General features: G+C 44.1%; 1 protein-coding gene across 2 annotated transcripts in view; it reads left to right on the plus strand.

The window, feature by feature from the left end:
• The window catches only part of LOC147150984 (insulin receptor substrate 1-B), a 37,735-nt gene that overhangs the window by 1,004 nt on the left and 18,380 nt on the right, over window positions 1–18,351 (plus strand). For both annotated transcript variants that reach the window (XM_086016983.1, XM_086016976.1), the window contains exons 2-3: window positions 11,488–11,789; window positions 12,623–15,746. In XM_086016983.1, the coding sequence (XP_085873109.1) occupies window positions 11,488–11,789; window positions 12,623–15,746 (3,426 nt within the window). The remainder of the gene's footprint in view (window positions 1–11,487; window positions 11,790–12,622; window positions 15,747–18,351) is intronic.

An 18,351-nucleotide genomic window follows, 5' to 3' on the forward strand; every position in this document is an offset into this window, starting at 1 on the left:
AGAATAACATCATGTTCAAGACCCAGTTTTTTTTATTCTGTTTTTTGACTTTTTTTTTTTTTCTCTAGAAATCAGCATATAGTTTCTCACAGGCACATGCACAGATTGACTCTTGTGGTGCTTGAGCACCATGCCTTTGCCTGGAGCCAGTTTTTGTTCATTCATATTTGTAAAAAACATTTTTTTCTGTCATCTGCCCACGGTTCTGGCATGAATTACTATAACTAAAAAAAGGTCCAAAAAAACAAAACAACAACAAAAAAACTACTATGAAACAATATAAAATAACACATATCCTTGAATTGGGTGCAATTGGGTTCCAAAAACTTGTGCACATGCAGACATTGCACTATCTGCACATGCACTGATGCCCAAGAAGAAGTTTCAGTTTTCCTCCCGCAGATTGGTGCGTCTTAATGGTGCCTGAAGTGCTCACAAGTGGGCCAAATGTTCACATTCCACAATCGGCGTCTATCGGCCCGCTGTGTAAACACAGCTGTTGGAGTGACGGTGCAGAGTGCATCCACTCCATGCTCACCTGTTCGACCTTCTCTCGCCTTGCCTTGCCTCTCCTCGCCTCGCCTCTCGGAGTTGGTGACGCAATCTGGGCAAACAAGATCCCAAGAGTTCAAGGTGCTGCTCACACATGACCTGCTGCTCTGTTACATAAAGCGGCTGATTAGCGTTGGCGGTGAAGCACCTGAGCGTTGAGACTTTGTCTTAACACAATTGTGTTTATGTGCAAGTCGCACTTGCCGAGCATTTAGCATGTTTCTGCGAGCCTCTGCGGAATGTGTGTGGAGACGCATTGTGGCCACCTGGTAAAATCGCTGACAATAAACTGAATCTAAAATGGCTAACGCAAACGGGTATGGGTCTTTGAGACTTTTTCGTGTGTTTTGTTATGATAGAAATATTGGCCAAATTTCATGTCGAATGGTGATGTTCGCGACGGGCTAATTTTGTAAAACTTTTTAGGACCCTTTTTCATGGCATTCGCCTCAAAATGGTTGACTGCCTGTTCGCCTTAAGGCATGGGTCCTTGAAACATTTTTGTGCATTTTCTTATGATAGACATGCCCACCAAATTTTCTGTCAATTGGTGAAACTGGTGTCGGGCCATGCCCCACAGCCTCCGTTTTGTGTTGTGCTGCTGCTGCTGCTGCTGCTCATGCACGGGAGCGTCTTCGAAAGGGTGGGTGGAAAAAAAGACAAACAAACAACACACACCCTGATGACAGTGGCTCTTCGAGGAGTGAAAAAGGTCATGGCTGACCGCTGCCGAAAGTGGCAAACACGCTGAACTCTGTTTCAGGATTGCTGGCGCTTATAACCGGCCTCTGGTATGTGCCGCACAGCCGTTAGTACAGTGAAGAACTTGTCCCCTACTTGAAAAATTCACAGCTTTGCAGACTGAGAGCTCGGAGGGGCCCGCAGCCAAAAGATGCTGCACTGTTCTGCCTGGAGCCGCACCCTCAGTGCACTCGCTGCTGTGAGAGGCTCTTTTCAAAGCGTGGCAGGATTTGGCAGCCACAATTCCAGCGGGCAATAGTGGTGCGCTTCAGGTGAAATCGCAGCTTTGGATTAAAGTTTGAAATGATCAGGCGCCGCCAGGGGCGATTCTGAATTTGCAGCACAGCGCAGTAAACACCAGACTGCTCCAGGCACCCTTGCGCCATCTAAAATTGTTGCGCGTTCCAAAATTCACATCCCGATAATCGGGCTCAATGGATGTCCGCTCTTTGTGCTGCGCTTTCTGGTGTGCCTTTCTCGGCCACTTGGGGGCAGTAGACACACAGACGGATATACTCTTCATGGGGATGTCTCAACTCCTCTCAGGTCATTCATCGGTACGGCACTAATAATAGTCGTTCTTCGCAGAGGATAAAAAATATATGACACGTTGCCGCACGGTTTGTGTTCAATCTGTTGTTGACTATGATTAGAATGTTAGTAGTGCCTATTGACCTTTTTTTATTATTATTATTATTATTAGCACTTGACAAATGCTCCATGTACAGGGTGACCCCAAAAAATTTAATTTTTGAATGCATTCTTACAGGAGGATGCCATCTACAGGACATAATCTTTAAGAAATGAAAATTCCATCATTGTTTCTTAAATGGCATGTTTTAAGGCTTATATTACTATGAATCAAATCATTTTCTTCCATCACTCTTAGTTGTATTGGATTGTTAAAAGTTCCCGTTTTTTTGTGTTACCCTGTCTTACAAAAATAAAAATGTAACTAAAACGAAGCATTTTCGGAACAAAATAAAACAAAAGTCAAAATGGAATCAAACCTCTCCCTCATGAAAAATCCCAGCAAAACTATTGTAACCCTGGTGGGGACCAAAGTGCAGACTTGTGATTGTGTTTGCAACATCGTGCACAACTTTGGATGTCGTCCCGTATCGTGCCTGACTGGATCCCGGGAAAGCCGCCTGAAGCGACCCAGGAAGCGCCCGGTATCACATAGGATCTCCTCGAGCGGAGGCTAATTACACAAACACGAGTGCGCTGCCGCACGGGCCGATACGCGGATCGCGGTTATTTATTCAGCTGAGTCCAGTAAGACCCTTTCGGGCAACGAGTACAGTATCAGTATTGAAGGCGGCTATTTGTTCAGCTATTAGGAGTCAGTGGAGTGTGTAAAGGCTAAACCTCGACAGAACAGGGCGGAGGTGCGGCCTCGCGCTTGCCGTTTGCCAGGAAAATTGCCCCCGCGGCTCTGGCATTACCTCAGGAATTGTTGACCTCCATAAAACCAAATAGCAGCGTCCAAATTTGGAGCTGCAGCGCCGGCTATAAACAAGACGGAAATTGTATCTACACACCGACGGAGGCTGGTGTATGTCGCTGCTGTGTTGGCAGCATGGAAGTGTTGTTACAAGTGTTTGAGGGTTCCGAAAATTGATCTTGTTGCATTTGCGTTGCCGCTTGGCTAAGCAGCGAATCAGCTGCTCTCCAGACGTCACATCACTTTCCTTTGAAGCTCGCCTGACGTCCCCGCTAGGGTGGCGACGATTAATTGAGTAACTCTGTGTACTTTCAATCGCTTTATTGAACAAACTGTAAGAAAAAAAACATGTAAGAAGCACAATTACACTGGCAAGCCAGTTAACAGCCAGCCAGCTCTTCGCTCTCATTCGCTGACGCCCACGTCACTCACCAGTCGGGCTGAACAGACTGTAAGTCATTGTTTAGTTAGTTAACAGCTATATTTGTCGGAGATAAACTGTCTTCCATATTAATTCATAGTACATTTGCCTTTATTTTAACGTAAGGCTAACCTATAGGACCACAAAACTTATGTATAATAAATCTGATATTGTTTATTCTAATACAGATTAATGTATTGCTTGCTTTGTTGAAAAATGCATGCAAAGAGGACAATATGAAAATAATCACATTTTAAATCACAATCGCAATATTGAAGGGGGGGAGAGAATCGCAATTACATTATTTTTCAAAATCATTCAGCTCAGTTCTATACTACTGTCATTCACTGCCGCCCACGTCACTCACCAGGCCAGGCCCCGCCTTTTAAAGAAACACACAGTGAAAATCACAAATGCGACAGTAGAATGTGAGGATGGTGACACCAAGTGGACAAAAATACTTCCTGACCTTTATTGTGTTTGATAATACAACATCCATTTGTATCCGATTAATCGATGGGATAATCGAAATGTTTCTATTTCTTATCATATATATCAGTCTATCAAAGAGTATAAAAGTATGCTACCATGGCATGTAAAAGCTATAGATGTGGTAAAAAGGGACAGTCTAACTATGAACAATCGTTGACAAAAACATCTCTACTCATGCGTCTGAAAATATTGAATGCAATAAATTAGAGTCAAGTGTTTTCCTCTCTGTCAAAAAAAAAGCTAACTACAATCAGTCTTTCAATGTGGCCATCTCTACCTGTGCCCACATCAGTTTCAGAAAATATCAAACTGATCACACCAATATTTTGTATTTTATGGACAGAACGTCTTCCTCAAAACAGACGAACGCCGCTTAATGATGAAAACGCTTCAAGTCCATAAAATCCAAGATGCTGTTCCTGTGGCGATTGTTTTGATATTTTCCAGAGATTTGAAGTGGGCATTGAGTAGAGAAGCGCATGTGAATTTTGGTGACAATTCATAACACTTTTCCGACATTAATTAACATTACACACACATGAAGCATTTCAGATTGTCCCTGGTGAACTGTCCTTTTTCTTTTGTGCAGAGGGGCCAGTGATCAAACTGCTGTCTTTCTATGCTGCCTTGCCTGCATGAGCCAATGAGATCTATATAGCCCGATTCGGCGTTAAGCCATGCTAAGCGGTGCTCATCCCCCTAATTAGGCCCTAATTGCTGTCTCGAGTATCCGCTGCTGGTGGCACAGTACGGGCTTTGTCCCGAAAAAGCCACCGCAAGAAGTCTTCCGAGTTATTATTGGCTTCCCGGGCTGCTCTTCCACACCAAACGAGCCCCACTTAGCTGACGCTAACGCTGCCCGTTGGCTAATCTGTGCATTCGGCAAAACTCAACACAGCTCTGCTTATCTTTTGGCTTTGACCTGAGCGCAAGGGCGGAGCACCTGTAGGGGATGTGCGTGTTTTTGCTTGATAGCGTTGCAGACATTTTAGTGCTTGAAAAGTAGGTCTGGAAAGCCACTCCACTGCATGAATGACAGCGGGACCTTAATTTACAAGTTGGGCTGAAAGATTTGTTAAAATAATCTCGATTGTGATTTTTTTTTTTTTTTTCACTCAGAACTGCGATTGCGAATTAATATGTGATTTTTTTATTTTTTTATTTTCCCATTTTTTTAAAACAAATACAAAGCAATAAATTAGTCTATCAAATCAGTAAGTCATAAATCCGATCACAACAATAAAGCAAACAAATCTGCGTATATGTGTAAACATGTGGACTGCACTTAAGTACTCAACGTATTCAAGTCAACTCAGGAAAAATGGCAAAAGCAAAACGCTTCTTCCTTGGTTATTATATCCTTTTGTTTTTTTTTTAATTGTGAAAGTACAAAGTACAATAAAAAAAAATACGATTGTAAAAAGTACAATGTACCATATGTGCTGCCCAAGATTATTTTAGTTAATGAAAACTAAAAATATCTCAAACGAAATAAAATAAATGTTTTAAAAAAAAAAAAAAATCGAATTGAAATCGCAGCTTATGTTTACAAAAATAACTCACATTAACTCTTATTATAGTCAAAATGCCGTTTGTTTTTGTCATTTGATTTCATACATGACCTTTTGGGGGTCATTTTAAATGTATTAATTTTGGTATAAAAAACACTTTTCTCGTATTTGTTAAACCTGTCATTATGACTTGATATGGTAAATATGTGGAAAATCTTTTTCTTTGATTTGGTCAACAAGAAACCACCATTCCCGAGGAAAAACAATCTACTTCATACAAAGTCCACTCCAGCTGAGATTCAAACGCAGGACCTCAGAATTGTTAGGCAGACATGCTAGGCGCTCTCGTCCCATGCTGACATGTTCCATCGTGTCTCATTTAAATGCATCCGAAGCTTTTACTGTATCGATTATTGTTGATGGCGCACATGAGCTCTGTGGTCGTAGCGGTCAGGAAATGGCCCCAAATGGATCAGCTTTACATTACTGGGCCCGTTCCCTCTATTTCCTCACATCTCCTCTGGGATGCAAGAGAATGCGCTCCATTTCTTGGATGTGTCCACGCAAAGCCGTGAATGCGCAGCTTTCTATATTTCATTCGAATGCTCCATTTTTTTAAATTTTTTTTTCCTTCCGCAGCAAAGCTCAACTTAAAAATTAGGGGACATGAAATATTCACTCACTCGGCGCTGAGGAACTGGATAACCTGATTCCTGAATTGCCGCATCCTCCCCCTCCACAAAAAAAAAAAAAAAGGTTTTGAAAAATAATCGAATTGTGATTTTTTTTTTTTTGGGTGTGTGATGGCGATTCGTTATGCGATTATTTTGTTAAGGTCCTCTTCCCATGCATTTTTTATTTTATTTTTTTGCGTTTTTTTTCCCCTCCAAATGACAGCGTTTGCAATTTGAAAATTACATTCTACTCCACTGCAATGTCGATTTTAATTTGATGAATTGTTCAGCCCTATTCAATTCCCTCCTGGTTTTATTTTGTTGGTACAGTATTTTTACAGACTCGAGCTGCTCTGTCAAAGAATGCGGGAACGTTCTGTTCCCGGTCGCTCTGTTTACTACCTCAACACCAGGCTAACCAGCAAGTGGGAGACGCGCGCCAGTAGTTTGAGGTTCTCTTGGTGTTTATTTTTTTTGTGTGTGTCCCATCCTTAAATGCCTCCTTTTCTGGCAGTCGGGATAACTGGGAACACATGCGAGTTTAACCGTGGGCAGATGGCGGCTCCGGAGTGGGGAAGCGTCGTGTTCTCCAGTGCGGGCCCGGATGGATGGATTACGCACCGTACGGCTGGGTTGAAGCTTGAGGAAGTGGCGAGGTTGAAACGAGGAAAGGGGGCACACATGACGGCCCTGGGAAAAGTACAAAGCCCGAATTGAGGGTGGGCGGGGTAAGAGTGTGGAGGTAGCTGGGGGGAAAAAAAAAGTCTTTGCGGCGTGGAAAAGCATCACGGCGTGCTACGGCAATGAGGTCACGCGTTGGAAATACGAGGAGCCGACTGCATTGATTTACAGGATGCTGGCTATGAGAAAGGGATTCTATAATGCCATAAATTGGAATCGTCTTGGACTATTGAGCAAACAGTGAAAAATGAATTGCAACCGGCCTATCGAGTCCTAACCTAATTGTGGCAATGTAGACACTTTTTTTTTTTTGCTTGCTTGCTTTCGTGGTTTGTAACGGGGCACGTTGTACATCAAGTACCACCAAAAAAAATTTACTCAGCTCTCTAAGTACAATTATGAAGTATCAAAATACAGCAGCGTATCAGGTCCTCGTTTGAGAATTAGGGCTGAACTTTGTTTTTTTTTTTTATTAAATAATGTAATTGTGATGAATTTTTTCCCCAATATTCTATTTAATATGCGAATATTTTTTCAGGGTCGTCTTCTCATATGTTTTTTAACAAACACAAGCAAGAATTAAATCTGTATAGAAATAAGCAATATTAGTTTTATTATACATACATTTCGGTCTCATACATTTGGATGAAAAAGTACATCAAGAATGAACTAATATGAGCAACAGTTTTTTTTTTGTACTTCAATTAAATGTATTAATTTACTAAACACCTGAAGTATTTTAAGCTTAAACTATGACAACATTGATTAACTGTTCAGTCTTACTGAGAAATAAACATTGTGTATTTAAAACCCTTGTATTGTATTAAAACAGTCACTTATTTTAGCTTTTGGTCCTCTAGCTTAATGCTAATGCTAACACATAATGGGAAACTCGTATACAACCGTTCAAACAACTGATATTTGAACAGCAAGGCAATGCGGCATTGAAAATAATATTCATAGTTAGTGCTGCGCGATATTGGAAAAACATGCAAAATGCGATTTGGGTGTTGAATACGTATAGCTATCGATTTTATTGCGATATTTAACATGTACCTAAAGAAATGACATTTTTATTATCTAATGAAAGTCGTACATTTGTTTTCAGACGGAAAAATAAGGTAATTCAATGCTTAGCTAATTAATTGTAATTTCCCTAGCTAATGTTCAACTATTGGATAGCGATGTGCATTTGAGTTTGCGTCTGACTTCTCAAATTCAGATAAAAGCATACAATTTCATTACACAATTACTACAGGTCTTTGCGATAGGAATGTTGCATAGGCCGTTGTCGCGATATCGATATTTTTTTATATTGTGGAGCCCTACTCACAGTCATATTTTCTTTTTCCTCTGTGAGGAGCTGAGACGAGCTGGCTCGTCTATACTCTACTGCCCACGGCTGGCCAAGGCGGGCAGCAGCACATTGGCCATTTAACTGATACAGCAATGTGGCAAATAATTCTTTTCGATTGTATTACATTACGTCAGTACCCTATGTTTTTATACAGTACAATATTACAGTATCGACTAGAGTGCTTTTTTTTACGGCTAGTGGTCTACATAACACCCTTTGAGAATCACTTTTGTAAAGGAGTTCAGTCAGTCGCCTTGGAGGAAGACAAATCAGATGCACCCCAAGGTTGTCGCTGCGGCGGCAGCAGGCTCAAGGCAAATGCTTTTTCATGCTGTACCTTGAGCCCTCCCCGTACGTTTCATGCAGCCTTTCTGCTGCATAAAACTAGTGCTTTCCTGCCGCCTTTGTAGACTGCCGGGAAGACACCCCCCAGAGAGAGGAAAGGCAGAGGTGCTCCATAATTCAGATGACTCCACCAAGGATCAATTCTTGCGTTACGCAACCAAGTGAGGATGGATTCTGATCGACTGTGCTGTAGCTTTTGAGATTTTATTTTATTTTTGCAAGCCTGAGTGGCCTCTGGATGAAAATGTGTGAGTGTCTAAAGTAGAGCTGAATCAGTTTGCAAAAAATAAAAAAAACAATTGTGATCCCTCCCCCGATATTGCGATTTACTATGCAATGAGTTTTATTCAAGGTCCCCTTGCCGTGTATTTTTCAACAAACACAACCGAGCGTTAGCATTATTTGACTTTAATTACAATTAGACTTATCTTACGAAATCAGATTACAGCAAACACATCTGTGGGTGTATCACTTCAACTTTTCATGTTTCATGATTATCATTATCATTATCCATATAGAAAAAATAAAGCTTACCGACCGACTGGAATCAAGCAAACAAATGATTTCTTTTCAAAATTGTTGCTTTTGCGATTTGAAAATTGTATTGTCGATTTGAATTTGATGAGTTGTTCAGCCCTTATGTACTGTACTTCATGCTTCTTTTTTGGGGGTGACCCTGAATGGCCTCCAGATGAAAATGTGTGTGCGCGTGTTTGTGTGTGTGTAAAGTTTAAAGTTGTATCCTTCTCGAAACAAACACTTTGTGTGTGGCCTCTCCAGATGAAAACGATGCTAAACCCTAATTAGCACTCCGACTTAACATTTGAAATCGTTTTGTTCTCACACGTTTTGTTTTTACAGTCGCTGATATCTTTTTGCAATCTGCCGTAAAGCCCCCATTCCCTTGCTCCCTTCTCAGAAAAAAAAAAATCCCCCAACTATCAACTCCTTCCTGTTGTAAATCTTAATGGAGGAACACTGAGAGAAGCACAAAACAGCCACGCATGGCCTTGAGTGAGTCATCTAACGCAGTGTGTAGGGTGCGTGCGTGTTCATACACGCACGACAAAGAAGCCACAAGACTCCACTGGCTCTCGGCACAGCATCTATGCGAGGTCGGCTTTGAACTTGTAAAGGCTCCTCCGGTTCTTTGGCACAGCCAGAAGTAACGGCGGAAGCCTGGCTAATGGGGCATCCGCTGTGCGTCGTCGGGCGTCTTGGTTGTCGTTGGGCGAATTGGGAACGTAAATGTTTTAAATTGGCCAGTTAAAAGCCATGAAAACGGCATTATTAAATGTTTGTTTGTAAAATTGGTTTCATTGTAGACTCGACACTACGGCCCGACCAATTAATCGGCCGGCCGATTTAATTCGCTGATATTTGGTCTTTTTAAAGTTAGCAAAAATCTGTAGATTTTTTTATTTTTTGGGTGGTTCTGTATTCATTCACAGTACAAAATTAAGCATTCAAAACATCAGATTTTTGCTGATTTTTCTCTGTTGTAAATTTAAACAAATGCTAATGGCATTTAGTAGTATTTTAAAATAGTCAAATCTTCTGCCTGTAATTGCTATCTTTATTTTTGTAAGCATTAATGGACCAAAAAGACATATTTATTTTTTAAATCAATCCATTATTGTAATTTTACTCAAATATTGAAACCTGCATCAGTGTGCAAAAAATCCATACAGGCCTTAATCGACACTTGAAGATTGTATTTTTTTTGTGTACTAGATTACTTCATTCATCATTTTAATTTCCGAAATAGGTGCTCACTAACTCCAACGGAGCAAATTACTGATGTAATTTTGATCTTAAGTAGTGGAGATACCCTCTGCTGACCATAGTGACAAATTGACTGTAGAAAGACTGTATTGTTATTAATTTAAGAAAGGTTCCGCTGCACTGAGAATATATATAAAAAATCTTATTGAAGTTGTCTTCCAACCCGTGCATTTTGCAAACAAACTGATATTGATATGAAAAACAGGAATCAGTGGACATTTTTTATAAGTGACAAGGACTCCGTTAGTTAGTTAGTTAGTTAGTTAAGAATTTGTGAATTTGTTCAAATGTTAGTTTTAAAAGAAGCAAAAAACATTTTTGACAAATCTTGAAAAGATTACAAACTGTCTGTGCGTGTGTCCAATAGTCAGACCAAGCTAACAGGCTAGTAAAATTGAACACCTGAGGGCTGGAACTAGAACTTCATACAGGTCATTCCATATAAATTGAACCAAGAATCTTCACTTCACCTCTCAGATTTTCTTTGGAATTTAGTTGGAAATAGAAACTAAAAGTCCAGAAGACAACACCACTTTTGTTCTAAACCTCCTTTTGAGAGAGAAATAAGCTAACAAACCTTTGGCTAACCGGACATAGCCAATCGCTCAAATTCAAACGTATTCTATCTTTGAAACAACACCACTTAGAAACCTGATTTGGTTTAATTTATATCTCTTTTACAATGCCACAACACGTGAGTTACTGTGGAATGCTTTGTTTTGAGGAGACCTGTTTGGATATGTGGTGTAACACTGGCCCACACGCATGCGTGAGTCAAGGTGTTCTTTCAATCAGAGCTCTTGAATCAACAGATGTGTGGTCCTTTTCGGTTACAAGTAAAAGAAACCAGAAAGCCATATTTCCTGCTTCCGATGAGTGAGCAGCAACTAAGCATCCAAATGTTGCTCATTGTTGAAATAAGTCATCAAGGGCTTTCTCCTCAATAACAGCCACTTTGTGGACGCGCACAAAGGATGAATGGGCTGCCGGTGCTAATGAAAAGACAGATTTTTACAAGTTGACAAAGTGAGCGGAGCCTTTTGAATCTTCCACTCAATGGTTTTAAGACCTTCCCAGACATTTAAAGACCTTTTTTTTTTTTAAAGACATTCCAACATTAAGGGTTGGTTTACTTAGGTTTTCTCCCCTCCTCCCAGAACTGTTCATCATTGTTGTCTTTACCTCACTTCGTCAGCAGTTGACTTTTTCCTCGCTGGTATGTGCACTTGTGTTTGCGCGTCCGGGTGTATGTGTGCGGTTGTCAAACGAGACCCCCTAGGTATGAAGCCCGCAGGTACAGAGCCGGTCACACAAGCTCGTGCATGCTCACTTTGCACTCGTATCTGGTTGAAAATCTGAAAAGTTGCGGTACAGCGTTTAAAACAAAGCGTGGTAAATAGTGGCGGTGTTCATATCAGCGCTAAGTTGCTTCCCACGGTTCAATCTAAAGCAAGCCCGCATTTCTGTCCTGTGCTCTTTAGGTAAGAACCCCTCTGATAAAGGAGCTTCTGGGGACTACGGTGTCCCCAACCCTGGGCCGGCCTTCAAAGAAGTGTGGCAGGTGAAAGTCTGGCCCAAAGGTCTGGGTCAGGCCAAAAACCTGGTGGGCATCTACCGCCTCTGCCTGACTGACAAGACGATCAACTTTGTCAAGCTCAACTCCGATGCCGCAGCTGTGGTACTGCAGCTCATGAATGTTCGGCGCTGTGGGCACTCTGAAAATTTCTTCTTTGTTGAGGTTGGCCGCTCTGCTGTGACAGGCCCAGGCGAGTTCTGGATGCAGGTAAGTCTTTCATCTCCAGTCCCATTCATGTTTAAAGTACACCAGCATCACTATCATCTAAAGAAACACAAAAATAACCAAACCTGATACAGTGAACCCCCTTTCAAGACCCAGTTGTGGTATAAAATCTGCAATTTAGAGAGACCATATCAAATAAAAGAAACAAATGTTTTAATACCTGTACCGTTGCGATATGCTTTAAACACATTTGAAGTATTCCTGAGCACCTGTTCTCACTCTTTCAATGTCAACAAATGGGAGACTATCGCATTGATGTACTTTGAGGAACCGAAAGGAAGTCTCTCGCTCTCACAGTTTTCTGTCAAGCTGTTTCTGTCACTCTCAGCTGAGGTTTACAGTAAAACTGACCCAGAAAGAATACACACGAGAATTATTTAAACGCCAACATTTTCAATCAAACCATGTCATTTTGCTTACCGAAGGCCACTAGCTTAATGCTAATCGACAGGCTAATGTAAATGAGCATAGATGTTATGCTAAATAAGTACCAACTTTCTAAACACTGCTACAATAACACCTACAGAGCAGCAACACATACAAATAATACTGTGTATATATATAACAAAACTAAATAAAATAAAATATTTTGTTATATATATATATATATATGACAAAACTCTTCCGGTAGACCGCAGTGCTGCCCGGCATGTTGTGGCGAACTCTTAATTAGAACTTACCTGTATACTGTTAAAATCCATGAAAAATTATAGCTTGAAAATGATGAACCACATTGTATTATTGTTAAAACCATTGTCTATGCAATGTCACCTACAAAAGCGTGTGTGATGTTTGTGTTTTGTCCAAATGTCTAGGTGGATGATTCAGTGGTTGCCCAAAACATGCATGAAACCTTGCTCGAGGCTATGAAGGCACTTAGCGAGGAGTTTCGTCAGCGAAGTAAATCTCAGTCAAACTCCGGTCCAGGAGGAGGCGCAACCGCCTCGAACCCTATCAGTGTTCCCACGCGCCGCCACCACTCCAACCCTCCGCCCAGCCAGGTGGGCTTCGCCCGCCGGCCCAGAACCGAGCCTCCCGTAGGAGCTAACGGTGGAACAGGGGTTACCAGTGCTAGCGCTTCTCCTACCCCTCGACACAGCTTCCCGCGGTCTCGCACTGCCAGTGATGGGAGCAAAGTTGAGGAGGGCCTAACAGGGGTCCGCAGCTCCAGTCCCTCAGCCAATGGTTCTTGTTCCACCACACCGATCCTCAGGTCAAAGTCGACTCGCTCGGCCCCCACCTCGACCGCTAAAACGCCCCTTGGTCTGATGCGCTCCATTTCCACGCCAGCGCCCTCCCCAGCCCCAAGCTTGTCCTCCAGCTCTGGGCACGGATCGGAATTTGGGGGCATAGCATCTTGTGCTGGTCCCGGGGCAGGGACCGGCCCCTACAGCCGTGTCCCGATGCATTGCACCTCTGTCTCAGGTTCACCCAGTGACTACGGCTCCTCAGATGAATATGGCTCCAGTCCGGGGGAACAGACGCTGCTAGTCTCCCCCAGCCTGGCTGGAAGTTCCATTGGTAGTGTTGGCAGCCAGTCCCTTGGCGAGGAGGAAGCTAATTACATTCTAATGGGCCAGCATAGTAGTGGCAATAGCGGCAGCAATCAAAGCAGCGTGACGTCCAGCTCCTTGCCAGCACCTGGAGCACCAATCTGTGGCTCCCAAGCTCAGACAAGGAGAGTGCTTCGCCGTTCCTCTAGCCGGGAATGTGAAGCGGAACGTAGGTTGCTGAGCAAGCGTGCCTCCTTACCTCCTATGGCCTTGGAGAGGCTGGTCCCGAGTCAGCACAGAGGTGAGGAGCCAGCAGAGGAAGACTCAGCTGACTATGCTATTATGTCGAGGAGCACCAGCCGCGAGTCTTTTTCATCCACGTCCTCCGCTACGCTAAGGGAATCCCTCATGGGTGCTGGGTCAGGAGGGGGAGGGGGTTACTTAGATGTGGCAGGAGAGTTCAAAGGGGAAACAGGTGCGGGATCAGGTGGTGTTGTTGATTTAGGAGTGGATAATGGCTACATGTCCATGTTGCCTGGAGTCACTCAGCCTCCGGTGTCCCTGTCCCAGTCATTGGCCGTTTCTGTCCCGGACTCTGAACCTAAACCTGCTGATGATTATATGGCCATGACGCCTAACAGCAGTGTGTCCCCTCCACAGCAGATCCGACCTCCACCCACCTCTGATGGCTATATGATCATGTCTCCCAATAGCAGCTGCTCGCCTGATCAACGTGGCGGTCTCTCTTCGGGGGCTTGGGTGGGCAGTGGCAGTGCAGACAGCAGGGCAGGTAGTGACTACATGAACATGTCGCCTATCAGTGCTCGCTCCGTAAATGGGAGCCCCCCTCCATCAGAACACAGTCACTCGGAGACCAGTTCTCAACAGCAAGTCCCCAAGATGGTGTACTCCTACTATTCCCTCCCTCGGTCTTACAAGCACAATCCCTCTTCCAGACACTTTGACGATGGACCCGGACGTGGAAGAAGGCCTAATGGGAGTGGTGGTAGGGGAATGGGTGGAGGTCGGACAATAGGCGGGCGTCAGGAGCAAACGGCCGCGAGCAGTTCAATGGCGGGGCGGCACCTGTCGCTTTCGTCCTCCTCATACTCGTCCAGCTCAGCCAGCAGCGAGAGTCTCGGAGAAAGTGAGGAACGAGCAGCCAGTGCCATGGGTGGGGGGTCTAAAGATGGAACGAAGCTCCAGCAGCGACGAGGCTCCCCTGGGTTGCCAAAACACGGTATCCACTCTCGAAGCAGACCTGTGAGCTTGTTTGTTGACGTATCCAAGGCCAACACGCTTCCTAGGGTCCGTGAGAACCCCTTGCCCCCTGAACCTAAGAGCCCCGGCGAGTATGTCAGTATTGAGTTTAAGGGGGAGAACAACAACACGCCCGGGGTTGCTGGAGGCCGTGGCCGGGGCCTCAGGCATGGGTCCTCAAACCCTCATGGTACACATAACCAACATCCTCAACACAGACCTGTGTCTTGTCTTGGCAATTTCATCCCCGTATCCCACAGCCCATCTGCCCCCATCACTCCCCCAGCTGCTTCTGAATATGTCAACATGGACCTGGGCCCTTCTCCTTCGCCCTCACCCCTTACCCCGCTCGTTTTCCCTCCTTTCCACACCCCTCCCACACCTCCAACTTTGGCTCTTGCTTCCAAAGTCCCTGATGCCGGATCAAGTGGCCCTCGTGAAGAGATGGCAGCCATTACAGAGGCACCGCTAAGGAAAATCCGAGAGATTGTCCCAGAGTCGGAGTCCCCCACATCATGCGGGGACTACACGGTGATGGCCTTCGGCCTGAATAACAATGCTGCTCCCAGGTCGTCCTCCGGTGTCTCACCCAAAGCTCCTTCCCCAACCAGGACTGAACTCTCCATTGCGTCACGGGGTCTAGACTTTCCTTTAGCCAAATCGGGGCCCAACCCCGACCACGGAGCTAAAGTTATCCGCGCTGACCCCCAGGGACGCAGACGACATTGCTCCGAAAGCTTTCTTGCCTCATCTTCCCTCTCCGCTCCTGTTTCCACCCCCTCTTCGTCCACAGCTTCACTCTTCCCAGAACAACCCGGGACTCGCCGGCAGGGCTTTGAAAGCACGCCGTGGCGCAATTGCGCTGTCTCCGATGCCCTCAATCAGTCAGCCCTTCCTGGGCAGCAGCAGCCCGTTGCCATTCAAGCACCCACCGCAGAGCAAGGCCTTAACTACATAGACTTGGACCTGGCCAACAAGGAGAGCCCCCATTTAAACCTTGATGGACCCCCGGGGAGCCAGGCATCTGCGCGCCTCTTTTCGGTGCTGGGTGCAAGTTCTGTGGTCGGAGGAGGGGCTGCAGCAGTTGGCGCCAGCAGCAGCTCCAGCGTCAACACGTATGCCAGCATTGACTTCTACAAGTCCGAGGAGCTGCGGACACATCAGAACGGAAATAAGGAGGGAACAGGTAACTTTTATATCTAATTTATATGTACCGTTTTTGTGTGACATCATGTGCTGTCCTGTGAAATGTTGCAGGCCTGCTTTTCCCTTTTTGACGCTGAAGTCATGCAGCCTTATTGTTGTTCTATACATAATACAATCGCCTATGCTTCCGCTCGGCTTGAGCCTTTGTTTTCCTGCCGCAAACATCTCACTGCAGCACCGTATGCAGACAAAGGATGCATTCAGACTTGCCATCCAAGCGTCCCACTCAGAGTTGAACCAGTGATCCCGCAGTGTGACACGAGCATTTAGAGGATTTTTTGGGGCCTGGTGGATATTGTAGTTTAGCGCACTTTCATGTTTGGTAGATGCAAACCTTCTAGGGTTTTGCTTCTCCCCAATAAAAGAAGATTCAATGCCTATCTTGATACATGGGCTGCGATACGATTCAAGGACTGTTCATTTCAAAGTGGAACGATTCGATTCAGTGGGATTCCGATTCGATGCGGTGCTGCTAGTTCAAGAGGGTATGATGCATTGAGTTTGTTGTTGTCATTTTGCAATATGAACGCACTTGTCGGTACGGTAAATGTGGCATTTTCTTCTAAGGGATTTGTTTTTATACATATATATTAGGAGTGTGCATCCCTCCTATCAAAGTCTGATACACTTCATGGTATATTTCATGGTGGAACCATTCAGTTCGATTCGATCCACTCACAGTTTTTAAATCAAAACCAATTTTCCGATTCAGACCTTTTTTTTGCAACCCTTCATGTAATTTTGAGGAGCAATTTGCGCATATAAAATAATTCATGCTCTTTGCATACCAAAAATGTTCCTTTCGGGGGGGTAAACAAGGCCTCAAAATCTTTGAGGCAAACACCCCCCACCCCCCCAAGCCTCCAATAGCAAAACATTCTTTTTTAGCCACTGTCTGCACTGAATTGGCCTGTTAGGGGCTTGGCGCCTGCAGGCAGAGCTGATAGAGGAGCATTTAAATTGCTGTGAGGATTTATGTGCATCAGTAAAACACTCGGCCGTCTTTCTTAACCATTCCACAGTGGGGCTCTTGTGATGGCTGCGCCCTGCCAAGCCTCGCTGTTTGCCGTGCGGCTCTGCGAGCCCCCGCTTTGAATTGCATCCTTGCTTGCATTCACCGCAAACATTTCGTACCTTGACTCGAATCGTAGGGAGGCAGGGGGCCGGGGGTGCCGACTAAGTTTGCCATACGTCGCCCTTCCAGACCGCACGGATTGAGTGTCTTTAGATAGAAAAACTTGCAGACTGCCACTGCGGCGGGGGAGAATGTTACACATTGACTGTGAATGTGAAATGGGGCCAGCGTTTCACTCACACAGTCTCACACATGCCTTTGGACTGCGCTCGTCCTCTTTCATCTCCCGAATCCCACTTACCCTCCTCGTCCTCCGCCAATAAATGATTCTTTGTGAAAGTCTCGGGGATCTCCCGAATTCGCTTACAATTCCAGATTGGTGTCTTGACGTTTACCACCTTGTATTATTCTGTTTGTGGCTTTGGCTTTGACTTCATATGATGGATTTTTGAAATTCCCTCCCTATGACACAGTTAGCCCGTCTTGAAGTCCCCGACCCCTCTGTTCTCTCACTACGTACAATCCATCCTTTCAAGGCATTTTTCTAATCTCACACGCCTCATAACGGGCGGAATGACGTCAATGAGCAGGTCGCGATCGTAGACAAAGGATACTGTAAATGCTTAGATTCAATGACTTATCTTGGTCGTCATGTGTTTTAAATGTTACGTCTGCTTTTATGACAGGAATCTTATCCAGAAACAAAGCATGATTGTTGGAGCTTGGACTCCCAACAAAAATCCAAATTCACTATTTGTATTGATGTTAGCCACCCAATGTTGAAATGAACTCGAATGGGTTACTCAATGTGCTTTGCCGAAAAACACTGCGGAGTTCAACAAATGAAAAGTCCAATATGATCAAAATTGTAAGTGGAGGGTACTTAAAGTATATAGCGCTTTATTGTGATCATATGTTTACAAAGCCATATCCACAGCCTTGACATATCAACACAAGGAAAAGTTAACCCTTTTAGTTTAAAATAATTTACTTGAACCTTCAGGATCCCGCACCATATATACCTTCGCCAACAGCAAAACAATGTTATGTCTCTTTGGTCCCATTTTAAATCCATCTACGTACATTGCTACTAGCCTCTTCCTAGTAAGCGCTACTAGCCTCATCCTAGTAAGCGCTAAGCTAGTTCGTCTCTCACGTCCGGTGTCCAAGTTTGAAAACTCACTTTGGTTTGTTGCTAGCACGTCATTAGCCGGCCAAATATTCCCATGACTAATTCCGGGCATCCACTTGAATGTAGCGCGTGTTCACACGTGTGTAGCGCGTGTTCACACGTGTGTATATATACATGTATATACTGTATGTATGTATATATGTATGTATATGTATATATACTGTATGTATATATATACTGTATGTATATGTACTGTATGTATGTATATATTTATGGATATGCGTGTGTGTGTGTATATATATATGTATATATGTATGTATTAGGGGTGTAACGGTACACGTGGGTGTATTAATACGTTTCGGTATGGCATGTTCGGTT

Source organism: Filicampus tigris, chromosome 2, assembly GCF_054856515.1.
Source record: "Filicampus tigris isolate MCC_2025a chromosome 2, RoL_Ftig_1.0, whole genome shotgun sequence".
In the NCBI taxonomy this organism is placed as follows: Eukaryota; Metazoa; Chordata; class Actinopteri; order Syngnathiformes; family Syngnathidae; genus Filicampus; species Filicampus tigris.